Genomic DNA, 19,657 nt, shown 5'->3' on the forward strand with positions numbered 1-19,657 from the left:
CACTTCATAAAGAGCCTTTCTACCACTGTCGCTAAAAACTCATCGATACGGTTTACCTGACCTTGAAAGGAACTTTAATTAATGAGTTCTTCTTCTTGATCCCTTATTTGGATCTGAAGCAGGCAGCAGATGTCCTGTACCGGGGACACGTTGTTTTCTGACTGCGACACCGTCTCTGGCACTGACGTAGAATTCTTTATCACCGATGCTCTCGTCTTAGGGGCCAAATTAATAAATGTACTTGTCTGTTTAGTTTATGAAGTGCTGATGTGCGAGGCTAAGATTAGACGACTAGCTAAGATTATACAGCGTGACCTACAAGTCCTCCGGGGGTGCGTTGGCCAACTAGTCCAGACAGACTGACTCTGGGATGTGACCACAATCTGTAATTTTGCTGCCGTGATGGAATTGATGTGACTTCTGACTTAATGACTTCTGCACCCCCACCAGCCGTCTTTGTGTTTAGCCTGAGGGTTTAACCCATGTTAGCTGGAAATAGCATTTAGTCCAGATGTACAGAATCATATCTGGTTTTAAAGTGTCAGGATGAAAATCTTTAATGTGCATTTTAAAAGAAAATGCTTAAGTTACGTGTTTATCATTAAACTCCTGATCACTGATGATAGATGAGGAAAGTTCCCTGGAAAAGGAAACTAAATCTTGAGCGAGCACGCCGGGATATCAGGTGTATTAAGTCTGAGTTTCTCTGTGTTTATATTTGGCATCGGCACAGATCCAAACCGCTCCATCATAGCGATACGTGTGATGTTCTGGAGAAATGTGCTGCTTGGTGTGGGAGTCACACTCATCCACACTCATTGGTTCATCCAGACCTGGGACCATCAGACATGTTCAGTGCTGCGACGACCTGCAGCAGCGAATTAACGAGGAGCCTAAGACAAATACCAGGAGGATAAAATGGCCTCAAGAGGTAAGAAGAGGTGACAAGAAAACCAGAGGAAGATGAATCATGTTCCTGATGCAGCTCGGAGGTGGCCAGCGGTCTGTCCGTCCAGCTGTCGGCCGCTCTCTCTTTCTGACTGTCAGCAGAGCTAAAAGCTACCGCTCTCTCTCTGTGGTCATGTCCTGACCTCGTGAATATCTCTCACTTCCACTGCGACGCCTTCTCCAACCAGCTTCATGCAGCGCGTGGCGGTCGGATCTCTGGGCCTCGCAAATACCTCGAGACGACAGCCGAAGAAGTTTAAAAGAAATCCTGGTCGTGCAGTCGAGATTTGACTTAATGTGAGATTTTAAACATTTATACACCAACCACAAACTCTTTCCTGTGTTAAGATGTAGTCCTGAGTGGAGAATGAAGTTATTCCCTGTGAAGCTGTTAACGTTTACAAAGCGACACAGCTCTGATGGGCAGGGATGTAAATAGGACTGCGTTTCTTCTCCACTGACGTCTCTGTGTCGAAGGCCAGTTTATCCCCCCCCCCGCCTGACACTTCCCTGGTGGTCAGTGCCTCCCAATGATCCAGTTACATCACACTCGTGAGTTCAACACATTGTCCCACACGTGTCAGTAATGGAACTGGTTTTGGGGTCAGGACACAGACGAGCTTTGCAGCATAGTTTTGACTTGGTCCTCACGATTGTTCATTCATGTTCATTCAAGTGTAGCAGAAGAGAAATAATTAAGATTATACCTGAAAGAAATAGAATTTATCACTCATTTAACTTTGTGTATTTGTTGTTGTGTAAGTGTGTAAAACAACAAAAGTCATCACACGTCCTTTGAAAGGTTTTATTGCCTCTTTCTCATTAAATTGGTCATAAATCAAAAGTGTTAGTCCAGTGATTTTACAGCCAGAGTGGAATGAGTGAGAAATGGGAGACAACGCTTTTTTATATTTTGCCCAATATGAGAAATGTAAACACAACACACACATCAGCCCTAAATCTTTCTGCCAATTTAATACACGTCTTGTGATTTGATCACAGCAAACCATAAAAATCTATGCAAACAATATGAATTCACAGTCAAGAAATGTTTGACACTTCACATGCAAAGTTCTGTAAACACAATCAGCTAAAACCTCACGTTAACATATCGTCCGCTGCCGTTAAGACATTCCTCAGGTAACAATCATCACGTTTCCTTCTTTCGCCTTCAGTCCTGAGACTTTTAGGGAAATGTAAATAAAATAATGGAGCATTTAGAGCTTCAGAGGAGCCAGTAGGTGGGTTTTATAATTTTAGACAGAGCCAGGCTAATTGTTTGCCCAGTTAGAGGCTTAATGCTAAGCTACGCTAACCACCGGCTGGCTCCAGCTTTATATTTGATGCTCAGACATGAGTGACACCGATCCTCTCATCTAACTCTCAGCTAGAAAGCGTTTTAATATATTTCCCAAAACTCCTTTAAGTGCTAAATATTTTCCTCAGCGTGTCCTGATCCTCTGTCATTAGACTCATGTTGAGAACTTCTACATCTGAAACTGTAAACGTCGAGAATTCCTGCATTGTCCATAAAGATTTATTCTTATTTCTGACCTTTGCTTTCACTAAACATTTTTACCTCATGGCCGCCTCACAAACATGAAAAAGCAGGTAAATTGAATGCACGTGCACTTCCTGTAGTGATCACACTCCTCCCACTGCTCAATCTGTCAATATACTGACTTCGGTGTCGTGACCGTCTCATTGGAACAAGATGGTGAGTCTCCTCATTTTCTCCTCCAACATAAAACTGGTTGTGTGTGGAGGAATGTTTGGGGGGTGCAGCAACAGCATTAAATCTGGGTGATATTAATATTCAATGCAGAAAGTGAAGCTAAGATTTAACTAACGAGCACCCCCACACTACAGCTCCCCTCTGGTGAGCTCAAAATGAGCTTGAGGGAATGGAACTGGTTTTCACTATGAGTCGTACATTCCTGCTCTGATTCAGCTCATGTATTCATTTCTGCAGAAAGAAAGAACGTTGTTGTATTTGGCAAATTTCAGTGTTGCAACAAAGTTTGCCCATAACGAGCTCAGTAATCTTGCTGATAATAAGCACAAATATGATTTTACACTGTAAACAGCCATGAATAGATGTAATATGACAGGGAGGAATGTTAATGTTCCCTGTGCATTTCTGAAAACAACATTCTGTCTACCCATCACAATACTGCACGACTGATAATTCCTGATTCTGATAAACGTGTAGGTTAATTTTTATAGCCAATAAAGAAAATCATGTTTACATGTTTAAATTACATTATCATAATGTAATCAAATAACACTTTCAACCAACAGCAGCCATTTTAAGTGCAGACAAGATTCCTCCAGTCTGAGGCTGAACGACTCGAGTTCACAGTGAGAGGTTGGGAACGAGGGAACGAGTGTGGAGATTTTCTTTGTGGAAAAACTTGCAAAGCGTCTCTGATTTTGAGGATTTTACTGAAACGAGTCATTAAATCAGCAAAACCTCGACTTCAGTAGAAAATAGAAGGCGGATATAAATTTCTACATGATTGTACAAAGTGCAAATGCTTGAACATTAAAGAACTCGGCCCACTTTGAATGTTTGCACTTATTCATAGGTCACAGAACGCAGGTCAAGTCTTGAGATAGTACTCTGCATGGCCTGCAGGGGGAGCTGCTGCTGCTGTGACAAAAACATTCCAGATCAAAGCTTAAGCGCTGCTCAGAGCGCCATCTACTGGCGAGGAGATGCCTACACAGCAGAGGAACACCTGCTGCTCGGGACGTCACACGTAGCCCTTGAATATTGTTGGAAATGGCTCATATCATGTAATGGCTTTGACACAGTGATGTTTAACTTTCCCTTCTGAAAGAACCACGACTCTATCCGAGTGAAATGATGTCATGAATCGTTTTACTTTGACAGATCTGAGATGTGTTTTACTGCCTCTGCCGGATCGGGGGTGTGGGAGTTACACTCGGTGTGATGCACGAGAAGCTACAGACACAGATGCAGGTGGGATGGAAATCACAAGCGACGACACCGCAGAGGGCTCAGAACTGCATCCAGTTTGGGGAGTTCTGTGGTTGAGATGGAGCTGGAACGGAGCTGAAAACACAAAGTCCTGATGTTAGTGGTTTTTTCTCTACGTATTCAAATTTTTCACGTTGACTTTTCCTACAACAAACTACGGTGCAAGTACTTCCTCTTCCTCAGGCAGTTATCGAGGATTCAAGACACAGTTTAACGTGAAAATTATTGACAGCAATGTAAACTACAATATGCACGTGTCCACATACTTCTGGCCAGAAAGTGCACGAGTTGTGTACCTTGCAGGAGCAGAAAAGTCTCCCCACACATCTGAACTCGGGTTTGACTGAACCACTGTGTTGGAGTTGCTGCTGTCCAGCTCCAGCAGGCAGCCTGACCGAGAGGAGGAGATCAGAGCTTCTTACAAGCAGATCACACACCGACACACATTCTGCTCACTTCATGCAGCCTGAAGCTCAAAGACACACGAGCCTCAGAGAACAGGTCACTCCTGCAGGTTAAAGCTGCGACATCCTTGAGTAACAGTCGTGTTTCGAGTCGGAAACCTTTCAAATTGAAATTTCATATTCTCGATTTGTCCACATGAAATTCTCACGTTGGCTCTGATCACTGTTATGAAGCTTGAACGTACAGTAGTTGCCGATTACCTGTTGCTGTGTCTCCTGTCTGAGGGACGATGTTGTGATTGGATGAGCCTGACGAAGGAGGAGGGGCTATCTTGCCTCCAGGTGGTGGTGGGAGGAGTCCAAACCCACCTGAGCTTGGTGGGCGGGGTTTATCCCGTTTTTTACCTTGCTGGTGATGGAGAAAAGAAAGAAATTGATTATCTCAGATTTTCATCATGTTTTAAAAGCTACGTTTGCAAAGCAGGAAACTGGGACCCCCCCCCCCCTCCCGGACGAATGACACGCTGCAGGAACCTTTGAGTAGTTCGTGGGACTTAAGCTTCCAGATACTTTGGGTTGAAATGCAGATTTAGGGGCCAATTATATGGAACATTTAAGATTTAAAACAAGCTGGAAAAGTTACAGATAGATGGAAACATATGTTTTTAACTTGTATATGTGTTGTATGTATATGGTAAATAGTCTTTTTAGATTCATACTTGCATCATGTGATGATACAGAACAGAAAATTAGCTACAGATATAAAAATTGCATTTCTGAGTTGTACACTACAAATGGACCGATTTACTTTAAACATCCCTTGAGCTTCATCTAAGGTTTTAAAGGCATAAAGATATTTTTAAAAAGCAGACGAAAGTCATGCATAAATTATGATTTGTTACAACTGTAAAACTGCTAAATAAAATACTGAATACATTTTGAGTAATAAGGAAAAGCTTGATGTTTGGACGTCGTTTGTCTCTCACCCCTATGTTGAGTGTGATGGTCTGTCCCTCCTTAAAGCCCAAGTCCAGTTTAGGTCCTGAATCCCCGAGCTGGGAACTCTTACGGAGTTCAATCTCCTGTTTGACCCATCTGCAGGGAGTGGCACACACACACACACACACACACACACGCACACACACACACACACACACACACACACACACACACACACACACACACACACACACACACACACACACACACACACACACACACACACACACACACACACACACACACACACACACACACACACACACACACTGCATCTCAGCCGTTTTTAGCACAACTACAGCATGTGGCCTTTAAGCTGCTCACGCTGCAGATATCACAGTAAAGAAAAACTTTCCTCAAACTGGCTTTTGATGGGCAAATGTATCTCTGCAGGAAATACCACAGCTCAGTACTTTAAAACCAAGTACAAGAGTCAGAACACGTCTTACTTGAAATGATCCTGCAAAGACACGTTAAAGTCAAAGGCGTCTCCTCGGTCCCCGAAGCCGACTCCGATGAAAGCGCTGCGACCTGAGGACAAGGCAGGAACACGAAACACCCCCCGTGTTTAACAACGTTGGGATTTAGGCATCATTCGTAAATCTTTTCTCATCCTCACCGTTGTCGTCCTGTATCCGCAGAACAAAGTATCTGCTGGAGTCGCTGACTGTTTCCACTGTGACGCCGGGATACTCCTGAACTGGTGCCTGAGCAAACAGCTCACCTGCAGCAAACAGAAAAAACAGTGAACAAAACATGACGTCTTTTCATCCGTCCTGTTTTATCTTATCCAGGTTAGAGTTGAGGGGCCAAGAGTTTATTCAGGATTCACCAAAAGATGAGCAGCGAAGCTGGAAACGTCAGCAGGGAGGCAAAATGTCACTTAATGCAGGTTTAAGTTTCAGAACGATAAAGTGGTACCTGACATTTTGTCCTCCAGTTTGATGTAAGCCACTTTGCCCTTGGCTGTGATCCTCATTCGACCGGACCAGTCCGGAGAATCAAGCTTCCAGTCAGCAGCCCTGCAGAGATGGGTTGATGCCAACATATCAGGGTTAGAGTCATTATCGATTCATGTGCTGATTGTTTTCCCTATTGATCGCTTGGTGTTATATCTGTGGAGGCGATCTCTATTTATTCTGTCAGGGAAGAGATGAATAACAAAACCCTGCCGTCAACTGTGTTTCCCAAGTTGAGCTGCGACAAATATTAAATGACAAAAATACACTTAATAACAGAGGAGGGAATATGTTAATTTATGCATCAACAATGTCTAATTCTCAGTTCTATTATATACTAACATGCTGCCAAACAGGAAGTGATTCTGTGAATGTTGTTGCCATGACGGAGATCAGGACCCGTCACAGGTCAGACTGATGAGGTGAAATCAAAATGATCAAAATGATCAAAATGACCTGGCAGCGATTTGGACCCCCCGAAGGCCCACTGCCCCGCCCCGACGGTTTCAGAGCACTGGTCGACTGTTTATTCAGTTTATATAAATATTGATCGCACCGCGCGTCCGAATCCCACCACATTCTGCACTGCACTTTACAACACACATGCTAAGTGTGTAGCCGACTAGACGAGCAGGATATGAGTTCCACATAGAGGCAGACAGGTAGATTACATTTCATATTACTTCATTACTGCCTGGGACTGGGACGCTTTAACTTCCTGTGGCAAACAACGGACTAACTGTACTTTGCATGGTCCAGTTTCAAGTGTTTACTTACAACGTAGTGCACAGTCCCTCCCCTGGTGCTTATAGTATTTTTCATATTTCATTTGGTTCCTATTTTTATCATTTTTATATTTATACTTGCACAAATACACCACCGCAAATTCCTTGTATGTGTAAACCTGCTGGGGGGGAACCTGATTCTGATTTACATTGTGTTATTAACATTGGGACACAAAATCTTTTCTAATTTAGTTTACATTTCATAATCCTAGAAATCTAAAAATAAACAGATTCTCTTCAGCCATACACACAGTGCAAGTTTCTTTTGAAAAGATTTCTGGACTCGAACGTGTGTGCTCAGGTTAGATCCTGGCTGAGACACTGTGGTGCAGTCCTGGCTCACCGCCCCGGTACGATGAAGAAGTATCCCGGTAACATCTGAAACACCGAACCGTTAAACCGTGTCTCCACACACACACACACACACACACACACACACGTGTAGTTTCATCTCACGACATGAGGCCGGTGTTCGATCCTCGTACTGGGAAAACGTGTTGGTACAAACCGGTGAAAGTGACACACCCGCACCGAGGACATCGAACACCGTCACGCCACGTGAGAGGCGCCGTTAGCGACTCCCGGTTATTCGCGTGTCTCACCTGTAGGCGCGGTTTGAAGCCCGCGGCGGGATCCGGTAAACGTGCACATCGGGTTTAACGCACAGGATGGACTCGTACTCTCCCTCCGCCGCCATCTTGGCTCCACTGTTATTGATGTGGGAGTTGTGACTCATTTATTCAGCGTGTGTGTGTGTGTGTGTGTGTGTGTACATTTGCAGATATTTGCCAGATTTTATATTACAGAATAAAGTTCCTTGGTTTTCTAATGGAAGAAGATAATATGCAAGTTGGTTTGAATATATATATATTTTGCAAGAAGAATAAAATCCAATATGTTTTGAGGGAGTCAGGGCTGCCAGAGTTTTTATTATCTAAAAAATGTGTATTTACTTTCCAGTATCAGAAGAAATGACGCAGGATTGGTTGTAATTATTGGGTTAGAAAACAAATAAATGAATAAATAAAATGTGTCGTAAAGGGGTTTGTGGATTTACAGCCAGTGTGGCCAGATTTTATATTATAAATACATGTTTACTTACTTTCCAGTGTCAGAATAAAACATGTAGGATTGGTTGGAATAAATGGGTTTTAGTTAGAAAGAAAATAATATAGATTATGTTTTGAAGGAATCAGTTTTACCATCTTTTATATTTCAAAAGCAATTTGAACGTGTTAGAATTAAAGATTAGGGATTAGCAGGATTGGTTGGAATACATAAGTAGATGTTTTAGATAGAATGCAAATTAAGTAAATAAGTAAATAAATAAATAAAATGAGTCGTGAGGGGGTGTGGATTTTGCAGCCAGTGTTGCCAGATTGGACTCTTTTTTTCTGTTGTTGGGCAAATAAGATTAATTTACTGATAATATATGATATTATCTCAATCCAACATCCAACATAGAATAACATCAATATCTCAATAAACAAATCCTCAATAAATCCATATTTAAAGCAGAGGAAAGGGCTGTGTTTATTCGGGCTGTGTTTATTTGCAGCCAACAGAAAACTCCTCTGGGTCCATGTCAACATATTATACATCCTGGGAAACCTACATCTATTGTTTTAACTTTTAATATGAACTCATCTCAAATACGTAGAAGGACAAATGGATCAAATCTCGCTGATATTTATTCAACGTTTGCAGGATATCTGCTCTTATTTGCTGCTTTTCCTCCGTCAGATCTGGCAACCCGCCGCTCTCAGGTGCTGAAAACAGCGGAAGCGGAAGTGGCTGCGTCGCGTCGTCTCCTCGAAGGCTCCTGAAGATCCACTCGGCGGTAAGCGCCTCTAACTTCACCGCAAACACACGTTTCTAACACGGGGGGACACTGGAGGTCGGCGGGCGTCATTCTGGACAGAAACCAGCGGCCGCGTGTCGACTCGAACCCCGCCACACCGTTTGCTAAAGTCCGCTACTTAAGCTAATTGCTGCTAGCTTGATAGCGACGCTCGCTCGTTAGCCTTGTTGACGTCCGCTGCTCGTCGCTCTCCCAGGTCCTGAAAACACGAAGCTCCGCACACACGTTGTTCACGAGCGCGTCGACACACACTCACACACTCTAACACACAGACACACACACGAACACACTGTGTGTCCTCCTGCTGTGTGAACGAGGCTTTGGCTCAGATTCTCACCCACTAGCCCCAGGATGCGGGCAGCTAACTAGCTTGTAGCTTAGCCACAGAGCTAACGCAGAGGAGGATCTGTCGCAGTGGCGGTGACCGCGGTCCCTTCTGCCGCTGCGGGGACATCTTCCTCCGTGTCCCCATCACGCGCACTATATTGTCTTTTTGCACAAACGCTTTAAACATTATGTCTCGTGTCTTATCCATTGTCAATATCTCCATTGGCACATATTTCTTTCTATCTCACTGCAGTAAACCTGTTCTTGACTCATATCGACCTTTTATTATTCTTATTGACTGTTTTGTTTATTATTGTTGACTGTTTTGTTTGCTATCTATCCATCTATGTATCTATCTATCTCTTAAATGACATCATTGCAATCTGTGTTAAATAGCTCTTTTCTAGTCTTCAAGACCACTCAAAGCACAGTTTTATCAATCATAAACTCACACACATTCATACCGGGCATCTATGTGCAGTACTTTCTCTCACACAACCATCTGTGGCAATATAGTTTCCTGTTAGTGGATGATTCTCTCTTTCTTCTGAGCCACAGTTTCCTGTGGCGTCCTGTCCCTCCTGGGTTTTCTTTGGTCCTCACCCAAGGACAGAGGATGAGAATTCAGGCTATATAAGCAAAATGCGATTGCTTGATATTCAAAATGACTGGCTTGCCATTGTCGCCTCAGCTCTTTTCTTAAATGTCGACTGGTGCCTTCTTGCAGCGCCCGGATCTGGTTTCTGACATCCTGAGACAAGCCAGTGCGATCGGGCTGAAGACAGAACAGCAGGATGAACGCTCACTGATCCAGCATCTGCACTCAAGCAACTCAACAACCAGACTTTCACAGCACATTCAGGCGTTACGTAAAGGTACAAGAGTTTGTGTGTGGATCTTTCTGTTTCTGTCTTCCAAGTCTTCGAGGTTGCAGCATTGTTTACATGTTTTATCTGAACAGATCGTGGTGGTTTGATTACCCACCTCCCCCCCAGACACCATGACGTCCTCTATGCTTCGGCGACAGCTAAAGAACCTGGTCCAGAACTACTCTGAGGCTGAGGTCAAGGTACGAGAAGTTAGATTCAAGTAGAGGGAGACTATGTGAGCTTTAATCTTTCTGTATAAAGTTATCTGAATCAGTACGTTTAACTTTGTTAGTTGTGCTGTGAAAGTTTGATTTAAGATGTCATTTTTAAGTGTTCTTTTATCACCTATTGTTAAATTTGATATTGAACAACACTTATGTGGAAAAAGCTAAATTTGAATATATCCCTTTTGGTTTTGAGGAATTGATTTAAGTTTCTACAACATCGAAGACATTAACTTCTCAGAGGGGCAGATTGATTTCTTGCCAAAATGCTGATCTGATAGGACGCAACCAATAACACCCTTTCAAAACTGATTACTAATCATTTTCAGTGACAAGGTGAAGGAGCTACACTGCTGCCAAACCCTCACGGACTCCAGCGTCGGTTTTCTCTTTGCTCTTAGGCTGCCAACACTCTGCACTGCCTGACTTTGCTTCTTTGCAGGTGAGAGAGGCTACGTCTAATGACCCATGGGGCCCATCCAGCTCTCAGATGGCCGACCTCTCTGACCTGACCTACAACGTGGTGGCCTGCAACGAAATCATGACGATGCTCTGGAAACGGCTGAATGACGACAAGAACTGGAGACACATCCACAAGGTGAGGAACGGGGGGAGAATAACGCTTCAGTGCCCTTTACTTTGTGTTAAGACCATGTGTTAACAGCCTTTTCACTGCCATTATTATGAATGTGATGTCGTGCATTAAATGTCAATGTATTTATAGGAACAGATCATTTTCAAGTACACCAATTCATTTTTTATTTTTCAAAGCCAACTAAGTGTCTTTAGTGGTAAAGCTGTGTTGTTCTTTAAGTCTTTTTTCTTGTGCAAACCTCACAAATGTTCTGTGGTAACCCACGATAGGCAGACACGTGTATAAAATGGATTTATAAATGGAAGATTGATTCAATAGAAATCATAAGTGAGCAGTAACTTGAGCACATAAAGCAGCAGAGAAATTAAACTTTCATCAGAGGTTTTCTCAGATCAGGTCTGCAGGTGAAGGACACTGTTAGGCCAATGTCCAATAAGTAATAAGAGCTCAGTATCGTTCTGCTGTGTCAGTATAACACTGGAGGCATCTGCATTGGCCCGGCAGGATCCGTTTAATTATTTTGATTTAGTATTAAATGTTATTATAAGTGATTAAAACTGTTATCTTACGTTGGAGTTACTGTAGATGTCCAACTTTATACAAGGAGTTTAAATGTATTGGGTTTCATCACAAATCTTTCCTTGTTCCATCGCATGATAAGACTTTTCATGTGCTACATTCCACTACCACATCTGCTTTGGATAGACTCATGGATGGCAAAGTTGTGATGGTCTGTTGTGGTACTGTGTTGTGTGATAAGTCTTCATGTATCATTTGCCCTGGTACCAAGTGAATTCCCCAATCCAAAAGAAAACCAAAACCAAACTATCGATTGCCAGTTTATTTTATTGTCAGCCATACACATGTTTGTCATAAATGTGTCTCTTGTGGTGTTTTTCCCACACTAGTCCCTGACACTGCTGGAGTATCTGTTAAAGACTGGTGACGATCGTGTGCTTCTGAAAATGAAAGACAGCATCTACATTGTCAAAGCCCTCACAGAATACCGCTTTGTGGAAAAAGATGGCAAAGATCAGGTGATTCGTGTTTAAGACTTTTAGTTTCCTTTGAAATGGTTGTGCATGCTATCTATTAGTATCATATTATTTGCACAAATATATGAATGTCATCATACTCCTTTACACGTCGAAGCCAGAATCAGATTGGGATATCTAATATGAGTATATTTGTCCCAGGGTGGGAACGTAAGAGAGAAGGCCAAGGTTGTCCTTGTTCTGATGGAGGACGATGAGAAACTAAAGGAGGAAAGAGACTTTGCCATAAAGACCAGAGAGAAGACATCAAAAAGTTCCGCAGGTGAGACCCTCGGTCTTAAAGTATCACTGCTAAATACCCCCTTTTTCTTCCAACTCTCTGATTCTTTATGATCTTTTCTAACCAGCCTCGTCCTCGGATGTCGTCAAGGATCCTAGCTACTTGCCATGCTATGTCGCCGGGGCCTCAGGGCTCCCATCATTAGACAACATACCCTCAGTGGCTGACTTGACTGCTTCCTTCACCGCCCGCAAAGAGGAACGGATTCGTCAGGAAGCTGAGAAGAAAGATACGGAGAGAAGGGTGAGTGTGTACATCACTCAGATGTAGCAAGTGGAGGGATTTGCACGAACTCTACACTAATTATGCAATTCTGTCTGAGCGACCTCAACAACATTAATTTAACCATATACCAGACGCAACTTAAATTCAACGAACAAGGTGATAAAAAAGTGTTTGCTTACTTATTTTTTGAATGTAATATTCTAGGCTAAGCTGAGTGAAGATGAGCTGAAATGGGAAGATGCAGGCAAAGACACCAATGTCAAAGTTGTTGCTTGGAAAGAAGAGAAGGAAGAGAAAGAGGAGGTGAAGCCACATCCGTGGGGAGCGCCCAAAGAACCTAAAGAGGCCACAGATCCATGGGGCAAACCCACAACACCGGACACCACTGAAAAAGCAGCTAGCAGTGATCCTTGGGGGGGTTCAACTGAAGCTGATGATGAATTTGCAGCACCAAAAACGGATGAGGATCCATTTGCTGCACCAAAAGATGAACAATATCCATTCAACGCCACAGAAGACGAGGAGGATCAATTTGCTGCTAAAAAAGATAAAGCAGATCCCTTTAGTTCGTCCAACAAAGATCCCTTCAACGCCAAAAGCCATCCTTCCGAGCGATCCTTCAACGCAGCGTCCTTCAACGCGCCAAAAGACGATCCCTTCAACACCCCCAAAGACGATCCCTTCAACGCACCTAAAGACGATCCCTTCAACGCGCCTGAAGACGATCCCTTCAACGCGCCAAAAGAGCGTTCAGATCCCTTCAACGCCCCTAAAGACGATCCTTTTAATGCTTCTAAAGACGATCCCTTCAGTGCGCCAGCATCAACACCCCCTAAAGACGACCCTTTCACTGCTCCAACAACACCGCCTAAAGAAGATCCTTTCTCTGCACCGCCCAAACCCGCTCAAGGTGACCCCTTTGCTGCACCAACAGCTCCGCCCAAAGAGGATCCTTTCTCTGCACCATCAAAGCCTCCAGAAGGTGACCCCTTCGGTACTCCAACAACAACACCAACCCGAGAGGATTCTTTCTCTGCATCATCCCAACCGACTAAAGATGATCCCTTCACTGCACCAACAACACCCCCCAAAGAGGATCCCTTCTCTGCACCGTCCAAACCTGCACACGATTACGTCTTCAATGCGCCAACAACACCCCCCAAAGAGGACCCATTCCCATTGCCATCTAGTGCACCAAAGAATGATGCCTCAGATCCCTTCGGTTCTCCTTCTGCAACATCCCCCCAGGAGAGTGCAGATGCGTGGGGAGCCCCTGCCAGCTCCCCACCTGCCACGGTGTCAGATCCCTGGGGGACACCATCGACTCCAAAGGAAGCAAACAGTGGAGATCCTTGGGGAGATGAGGCAACTGTGACCTCAGCCACTAATAATTCTGATCCGTTCGGGGATGCATCCCAACCGGACAATGACCCATGGGGAGCCCCAGGTAAGAACTACACAAATGCTTTCAGACTTGTTCCTAGAACATTGGGATGTAATTATGTGGTGAGATTCAGGATTCACTTTGTAGATTGTGTCCTACATCTAATGAGTGGTCGTATATATGTTGGAAATGTAAACCCTGTGATACCAACTCACGTTTGGACTTGTGTTGGAACATCTAGCGAGTGTCTTCAAGGCTCAAGGAGTCTACAGCTACCACAAAGCTATTTGCTAGAAGTGATGAACAGTGTTACATCACCAGTTTGGTCTCCATCTGTCCGTAGTCAAAGAGCTGAACCCCAGGACAGAATAGTTAATCACAGAACTAACAACGCCTTGAGACTGAAGGAATGGGTCAATCTGTAAGTTCCTGTTGTGGTGTCTTGACTCATCTGCTCTGTGTATCCACTTAGCTTCAGCTCCAGCCAGCACAGACGATGCGTGGGGGTCACCTGCTCCACCCTCGGCCTCCTCACCAGCCAGTGACCCCTTCGGAGATGGAGCATCCAAAGCCAATGACCCCTGGGGTAAATCAAGCAATGCAACTAGCAATGCCACAGGTAAAACCCAATTCACACTTTCACACGCTATCCATCCATTGCTCATAAGGGTAAATCATCATCTGCTTTGTATTCAGTAATAAACCCTTCTGATTAAAACCACTAAACCTTTGTGTTGGTAAATTTACACCTAATTTGAATCATCGTAGTCCAGCTGCGCGGCTGAGACGGGTACCTCCTTAAAAACTCAACTCTGTCTGCCTGCATCTGTGTTTGTGTGTGAATCCATCTCAGCTCCACCTTTTCAATCAGTTTGCACTCTGCTAACAATTCTAATGCATTAACCTTCTCTTTCGCTTTGCTCTCTCTTCCTCCCTGACCTGTGCCCTAAAGACAACACCTTTTAGAGTAGAATTGCACCTTTATTTTATTGCAGGAAAGCGAACAATGCACAAAGAGGAGACGTACAGAAAGACTGCTCATTTCTTGGGCTCGGCGGGGGCGTCGCTGGTTGACTTGGACGATCTATGTTCTTCAAACGCCACACAATGCTCCCTCACCAACGCGCCCGCCGCCCAGACACAAGCCATTGGTAAGGACAGAAAAAAATGCATCACTCTGCGGGAAAATACCATTTTTGACAAAGGCTTCATGTGGAATTATTTGTGGTGCATTTGATTCAAACGGATGCATGATCGACCTCCAAGCCCGATGAATCACTGACATGCTAAACATCCGTCAGTCCGTGATGTTACAAATGCTTTTCACCGCTGTCCGTCCGAAGTCTTCAGTCAGGAGAGAGAGAGGAGTGGGTCCATGGACTGTAAATAAAGATGGATGACGCGTTTCCACTTTCTCCCATTGTACCAAAATTAAGCTAAAACATCCTGGATATGGATGCAACTATCGTTTGACGTCATTTCAAACCAGGGTCTGCGCAGAAGTAATCTTGGAGTCCTGCCGAAATATGACCTATACTGCAGCCAGCCACCAGGGGGCAATCAAGATTCTTTGGCTTCACTTTCAGGAGTTGCCACGTCCATCTTTATATACAGTTCTTAATGGGGACACTATGACTGACAAATATTTATCAATAGGTTTGTATGGAAAAGCTCATTGTGATTGTGTGCCCCTCCCCTGTGGTCGTTCTGTAGTGAAAAGATGTTGTTGTATACGTGTGTGTGCATTAGAGACCTACTATACCCTGATTAGTGTTATGTATATTAACCAGCAGAAATATAACTCTTCTCACTCCTCTCTCTGCTTTGGTGCATTTTCTCTTTGCTGGAATACTTCGAACTGTGCGACGCCCCCCCCCTCCCTCCTTCCCCACATCCCTCTGTCCGGCCGTTACTTTTCCTACTTTCCCAGGCCTGTTCAAAGCCAGGGCCACGTCGTCTGGCCCTGGGCTCAGATCAGGGGCTGTTGCAGGGGTGTCCCTTCCTGAAACGTCACCCTTACCTGGGAGTCCCTTTGGTGCCACCCTTATGTCCTCCCACGGCGCATCTTCTGCTAATCCGTCCAGTGAAACCCCCCATTTTCAGCTACCATTCTACGCTATGGGAGCGTCCTATTCAGGCTTTGGTGCGCTTCAGGCAGTTTCTGGGGGACCTCACATGAAGCACCCCTGTGGAGGAGTGGGACCCGTGCAGACTGGATGTCCTCTGGGGAATCCCTGGGCAGCCCCCCCTTTGTTGGCAACAGGAATGGGTCAGTCCAGTTTCTTTGGAGGGAATCTTCAAACTGGAGTGGGTCTTTCGGGAGGATCCACTCCACAGGCCGCAGGTGGAGTCACGATGCAGCCGCAGCTGCTGTCAGGCAGCGGGCTGAGTGAGACCGGGGGGAAACACAATAATCCATTCCTGTTCTGACAATGTGACATGTGATTGATTTGGAAATGTGGTAAAGCAGCACACGGTGTAGGTTCACATGTTTCAGCCCTTTAATCAGCATCATCACCATTTCTAAGCCATAAGATCACAGATTGTGTTAATGTGTACGTTACAGTTTGTCTGTTGTTCCATTCACCAAGGAGGGTTTTCAAAAAGGAAGAAATCAGTGGCTTCCTGGAAAGTGCAAAACGATAAATGGCAAATAGATGTATTCTTAACAGGCAGTGGTATGTCCCTGCGACTTAAAGGGCCCAAACATGCAGAAACCACATGTTGATGCTTCCATTGAACCAATCAGCTCCCCAGCTTTCACCTGCTCCCCCCCCCAGGTCCAGTTAATGTAACAGCCATGAAGTTGATGTATACAGAGTAATATTTAAACTGTGTGTAAAGCTGTGTACTTCTTATTTGAAACAAATCTATCGCATCAGCAAGTTGATTTTTTTTTTCTTCCATGCTTAAGTCTTGGAAACGGAGTGTGTGTGTCTGTGGGACCAGTGAAGACATTTGTGCGTGTTTGCTGTATATTGTGCTGATGTAAATAGTGAAAGAAATCACAGATAAACCTTGAAATATACTTTATATGAGAGTGTTACAATCACGAGTAACTATTTATTGATCTATTTATGGATTGATTCATTGCTTGATTATTTATTTGTGCAGCCATGGCCTCAAACAACATATTCAATCTGATTCCAGTGATCACATGATCAGCGGTGACGGTATCTGATCACATTGCATCACCAATCAATTCAGTAACCAACGGTGGCTTTACCTTCCCTGTCGAGGTCGGTTGTTGATCATTGTGTCGTTGAACATGTCCTCTCTGTATCGCGAAGCAGAAATGTGTTGTGTGATGTTTAGCTGCAGCGTTGGCTCATTAAAAACAGAATTCTGACCTGCATGCTGTCCGAGCAGATCCTTCTCTGATAGATGAAATATCACACATCTGTACATGAAGGTTTAAAGACTGCACCTGAAGTCGCTCTGCAGACAGCTGCTTCTCTACGGCTGAAGATGTAACGTGAACAGCAGCAGGATTAATGATAGTGCATGAGATCCAGGCTCAGCTTGAACCATGAAAACAGACACGGTGACATTCACATCTCTTCAAATGGTTTCTTTTCATGTCCTTCATGTATATTTGACTCCTTAATATGAACTCTGGTGGGAAAATGGACTAAAAAGACCTTAGACAATTAGTTTGTTCCAGTAGAGGATGATTCGACTGAAAGAACACTAGACCATAACACTATTATAATTTACTTTTGATTGAAATTTATTTATTTTGCTCTGTATTCAAATTTAAAGTTGTGTTGTGAACTGTGACAGTATAAAGAACATTTGAGAAATAAACTGACACAATAAGCGACTCGTGTTGTTGTCACTGTTTTGTAAGGGACGGCTGTGGCTCGGGTGGTAGAGCGGGTCGTCCACTAACCACCAATCCAGTCTGCATGATGAAGTGGGCAAGACACTGAACCCTCACTCACTCTAGATTTTTCTCAAATCTAAAATCAGAATTTGTAAACGATGCTTCTCGTCACCACAGATTTCCTTGAGTCTGCCTTTGGGCTGTAAACAACTTCCCTGGTGTTGCCACAAGGGGGCCACGCATGCCCATATTCCAGTGGATTCATGTCCAGAGTTGATGCCTCAGCTGTTTGCATATTAATTTCAAATATATATAAATATAATATATTTTTCAGTGAAGGAGTAATGGTAAATGTGTTTTTTCCAACTAGTTAATTTCTTTTCTATTTTTCATTTTGAGTTTAATATTAGATTTTTCTCTTTTCTTATTTCATCTTTACAATTCCAGCTTTAATCTTTTCCATTTCAGTTTTTGTATAAAAAATGTCACGGTTTTCATTGTCACTTGACATTTTGTGATCATTTAAAAATGTTCTTTTTCAATTTTCAGTTTTTTCAACTTCTGGTCTTATTCTTTTAAGTGTAGTAAAATAAATACAATTTTAGCTGTATTTGGACTTTTAATTTGAATTATGACCAAAAATATGAAATTATTTTGGTTAGTTTCAAGGAATAAAGCACAGATCTCGATTAAACAGTCATATTTAGAGAGCCGTTACAGTTCTGCCTGTACAATTTGATGCATATTTTTCTAGATTTCTTAAAATTATTTGTTCCACAACTGTTTATTGTTTAACTTTGACCTGCCTAGTTTACATATATTGTGTTATTATATAAGTGTGTTATGTAGTTAAGAGTCAAATATATGTAACATTGGTTTCACTTTCCACTGGTCAGGACTATGAATCATTCAGGTCTTCAGATTTCTAGTTTAAGAATTAAACAATCATGTGTAGGACTGATGTCGGAGGTTCTTCTCCTTCTAGTTGAGTCTTGTATGATCTGGATGGAACCTGTGTTTCACTCATTCATCATTTGTCACCTGTTTGATTATCATGAGGGCAGCGGAGTCAGTTAAGGTCATTACAGAATTTGATGGGAAGCAGAGGAAATGTAGGATTGACGCTTGAGCCGGATCTGAGTCTCCCCATTCATGAGCGGGGGGGAGAGCTTAGTGTCTAAAAGCAGAGCGCGGACAGATTGTGGATCAGTTCATCAGTGTGAGTTACACTAGGACACGATGGTCAGTTCAGTCCTCAAGCTGCCTTTTTAACACACAACGCTTCAGATTAACAGCCGGGAAGTGGATGATTATCAAAATACAGCTGATATGAAAACCAGACTCAGGGAGGTGGGGGTGCCTCGACCTGCTGGTCAGTGAGAGGAGGTGTGGGGGGTGGATTCATATTAATAATGATAATATATAAGTATCAGGCTGTGAGAATGTTTAAAGCTGAAAATAGGAACGTGCAGTGGACTCATCAGGTTTGGTTTACTAGTTGGCTGGTTGGTTTATTTACTGGTTGGTTGGTGTTTTACTGGTGTCTGGTTTTGTTATTTACTGGTTGGTTTATTGCTGGTTGTTAGGTTTGGTTGGTTTATTAACTGGTTGGTTCACTGATCTGTCACCTCTGTCTTTAACATTGTGAGACTATTTTGAGAATAATTTCTAGATCTTGATGGAAAAGGTCAGACATATATCTATGACTTTGTGTCTGGTTGAATTTAAAGGGTCTGTTGACGTTTTAGTTTTCTCCTCATCAGACGACTCCCACTGATGCAGAGAAAGCAGGAAAGCTCCTCCAGCGTCCTGCTGCTGGTTCTCATTTTCCAATCGCAGATCCAAACCGAGGTCTCTCCACTCGTGAGATTGCTTAAAGCCAGCTCAGCACTGGTTGGTGTTAACAAGGGTG

At 43.5% G+C, this 19,657-nt stretch overlaps 2 protein-coding genes across 2 annotated transcripts; one reads left to right on the forward strand and one right to left on the reverse strand.

Annotated features, from left to right (window-relative positions):
- The first annotated feature begins 733 nt into the window (after positions 1-733).
- On the forward strand, positions 734-17,742 carry LOC118124584 (epsin-1). Its single transcript, XM_047344152.1, has 14 exons — positions 734-1,245; positions 3,845-4,048; positions 8,843-8,939; positions 10,015-10,162; positions 10,249-10,356; positions 10,823-10,978; positions 11,884-12,012; positions 12,172-12,292; positions 12,378-12,553; positions 12,740-13,127; positions 13,200-13,982; positions 14,392-14,538; positions 14,915-15,070; positions 15,850-17,742. The coding sequence occupies exons 5-14, from the start codon at positions 10,288-10,290 to the stop codon at positions 16,347-16,349; spliced, it is 2,625 nt and encodes an 874-aa protein (XP_047200108.1). The 5' UTR covers positions 734-1,245; positions 3,845-4,048; positions 8,843-8,939; positions 10,015-10,162; positions 10,249-10,287; the 3' UTR covers positions 16,350-17,742.
- Positions 1,740-7,853, reverse strand: necap1 (NECAP endocytosis associated 1). Its single transcript, XM_035182686.2, has 8 exons — positions 7,702-7,853; positions 6,277-6,377; positions 5,975-6,079; positions 5,805-5,886; positions 5,343-5,451; positions 4,618-4,765; positions 4,249-4,342; positions 1,740-4,027 (listed from the first exon to the last, which is right to left on the reverse strand). The coding sequence occupies exons 1-8, from the start codon at positions 7,833-7,835 to the stop codon at positions 3,973-3,975; spliced, it is 828 nt and encodes a 275-aa protein (XP_035038577.1). The 5' UTR covers positions 7,836-7,853; the 3' UTR covers positions 1,740-3,972.
- Positions 17,743-19,657: the final 1,915 nt, after the last annotated feature.

This window comes from Hippoglossus stenolepis, chromosome 17 (genome assembly GCF_022539355.2).
Source record: "Hippoglossus stenolepis isolate QCI-W04-F060 chromosome 17, HSTE1.2, whole genome shotgun sequence".
NCBI lineage: Eukaryota > Metazoa > Chordata > Actinopteri > Pleuronectiformes > Pleuronectidae > Hippoglossus > Hippoglossus stenolepis.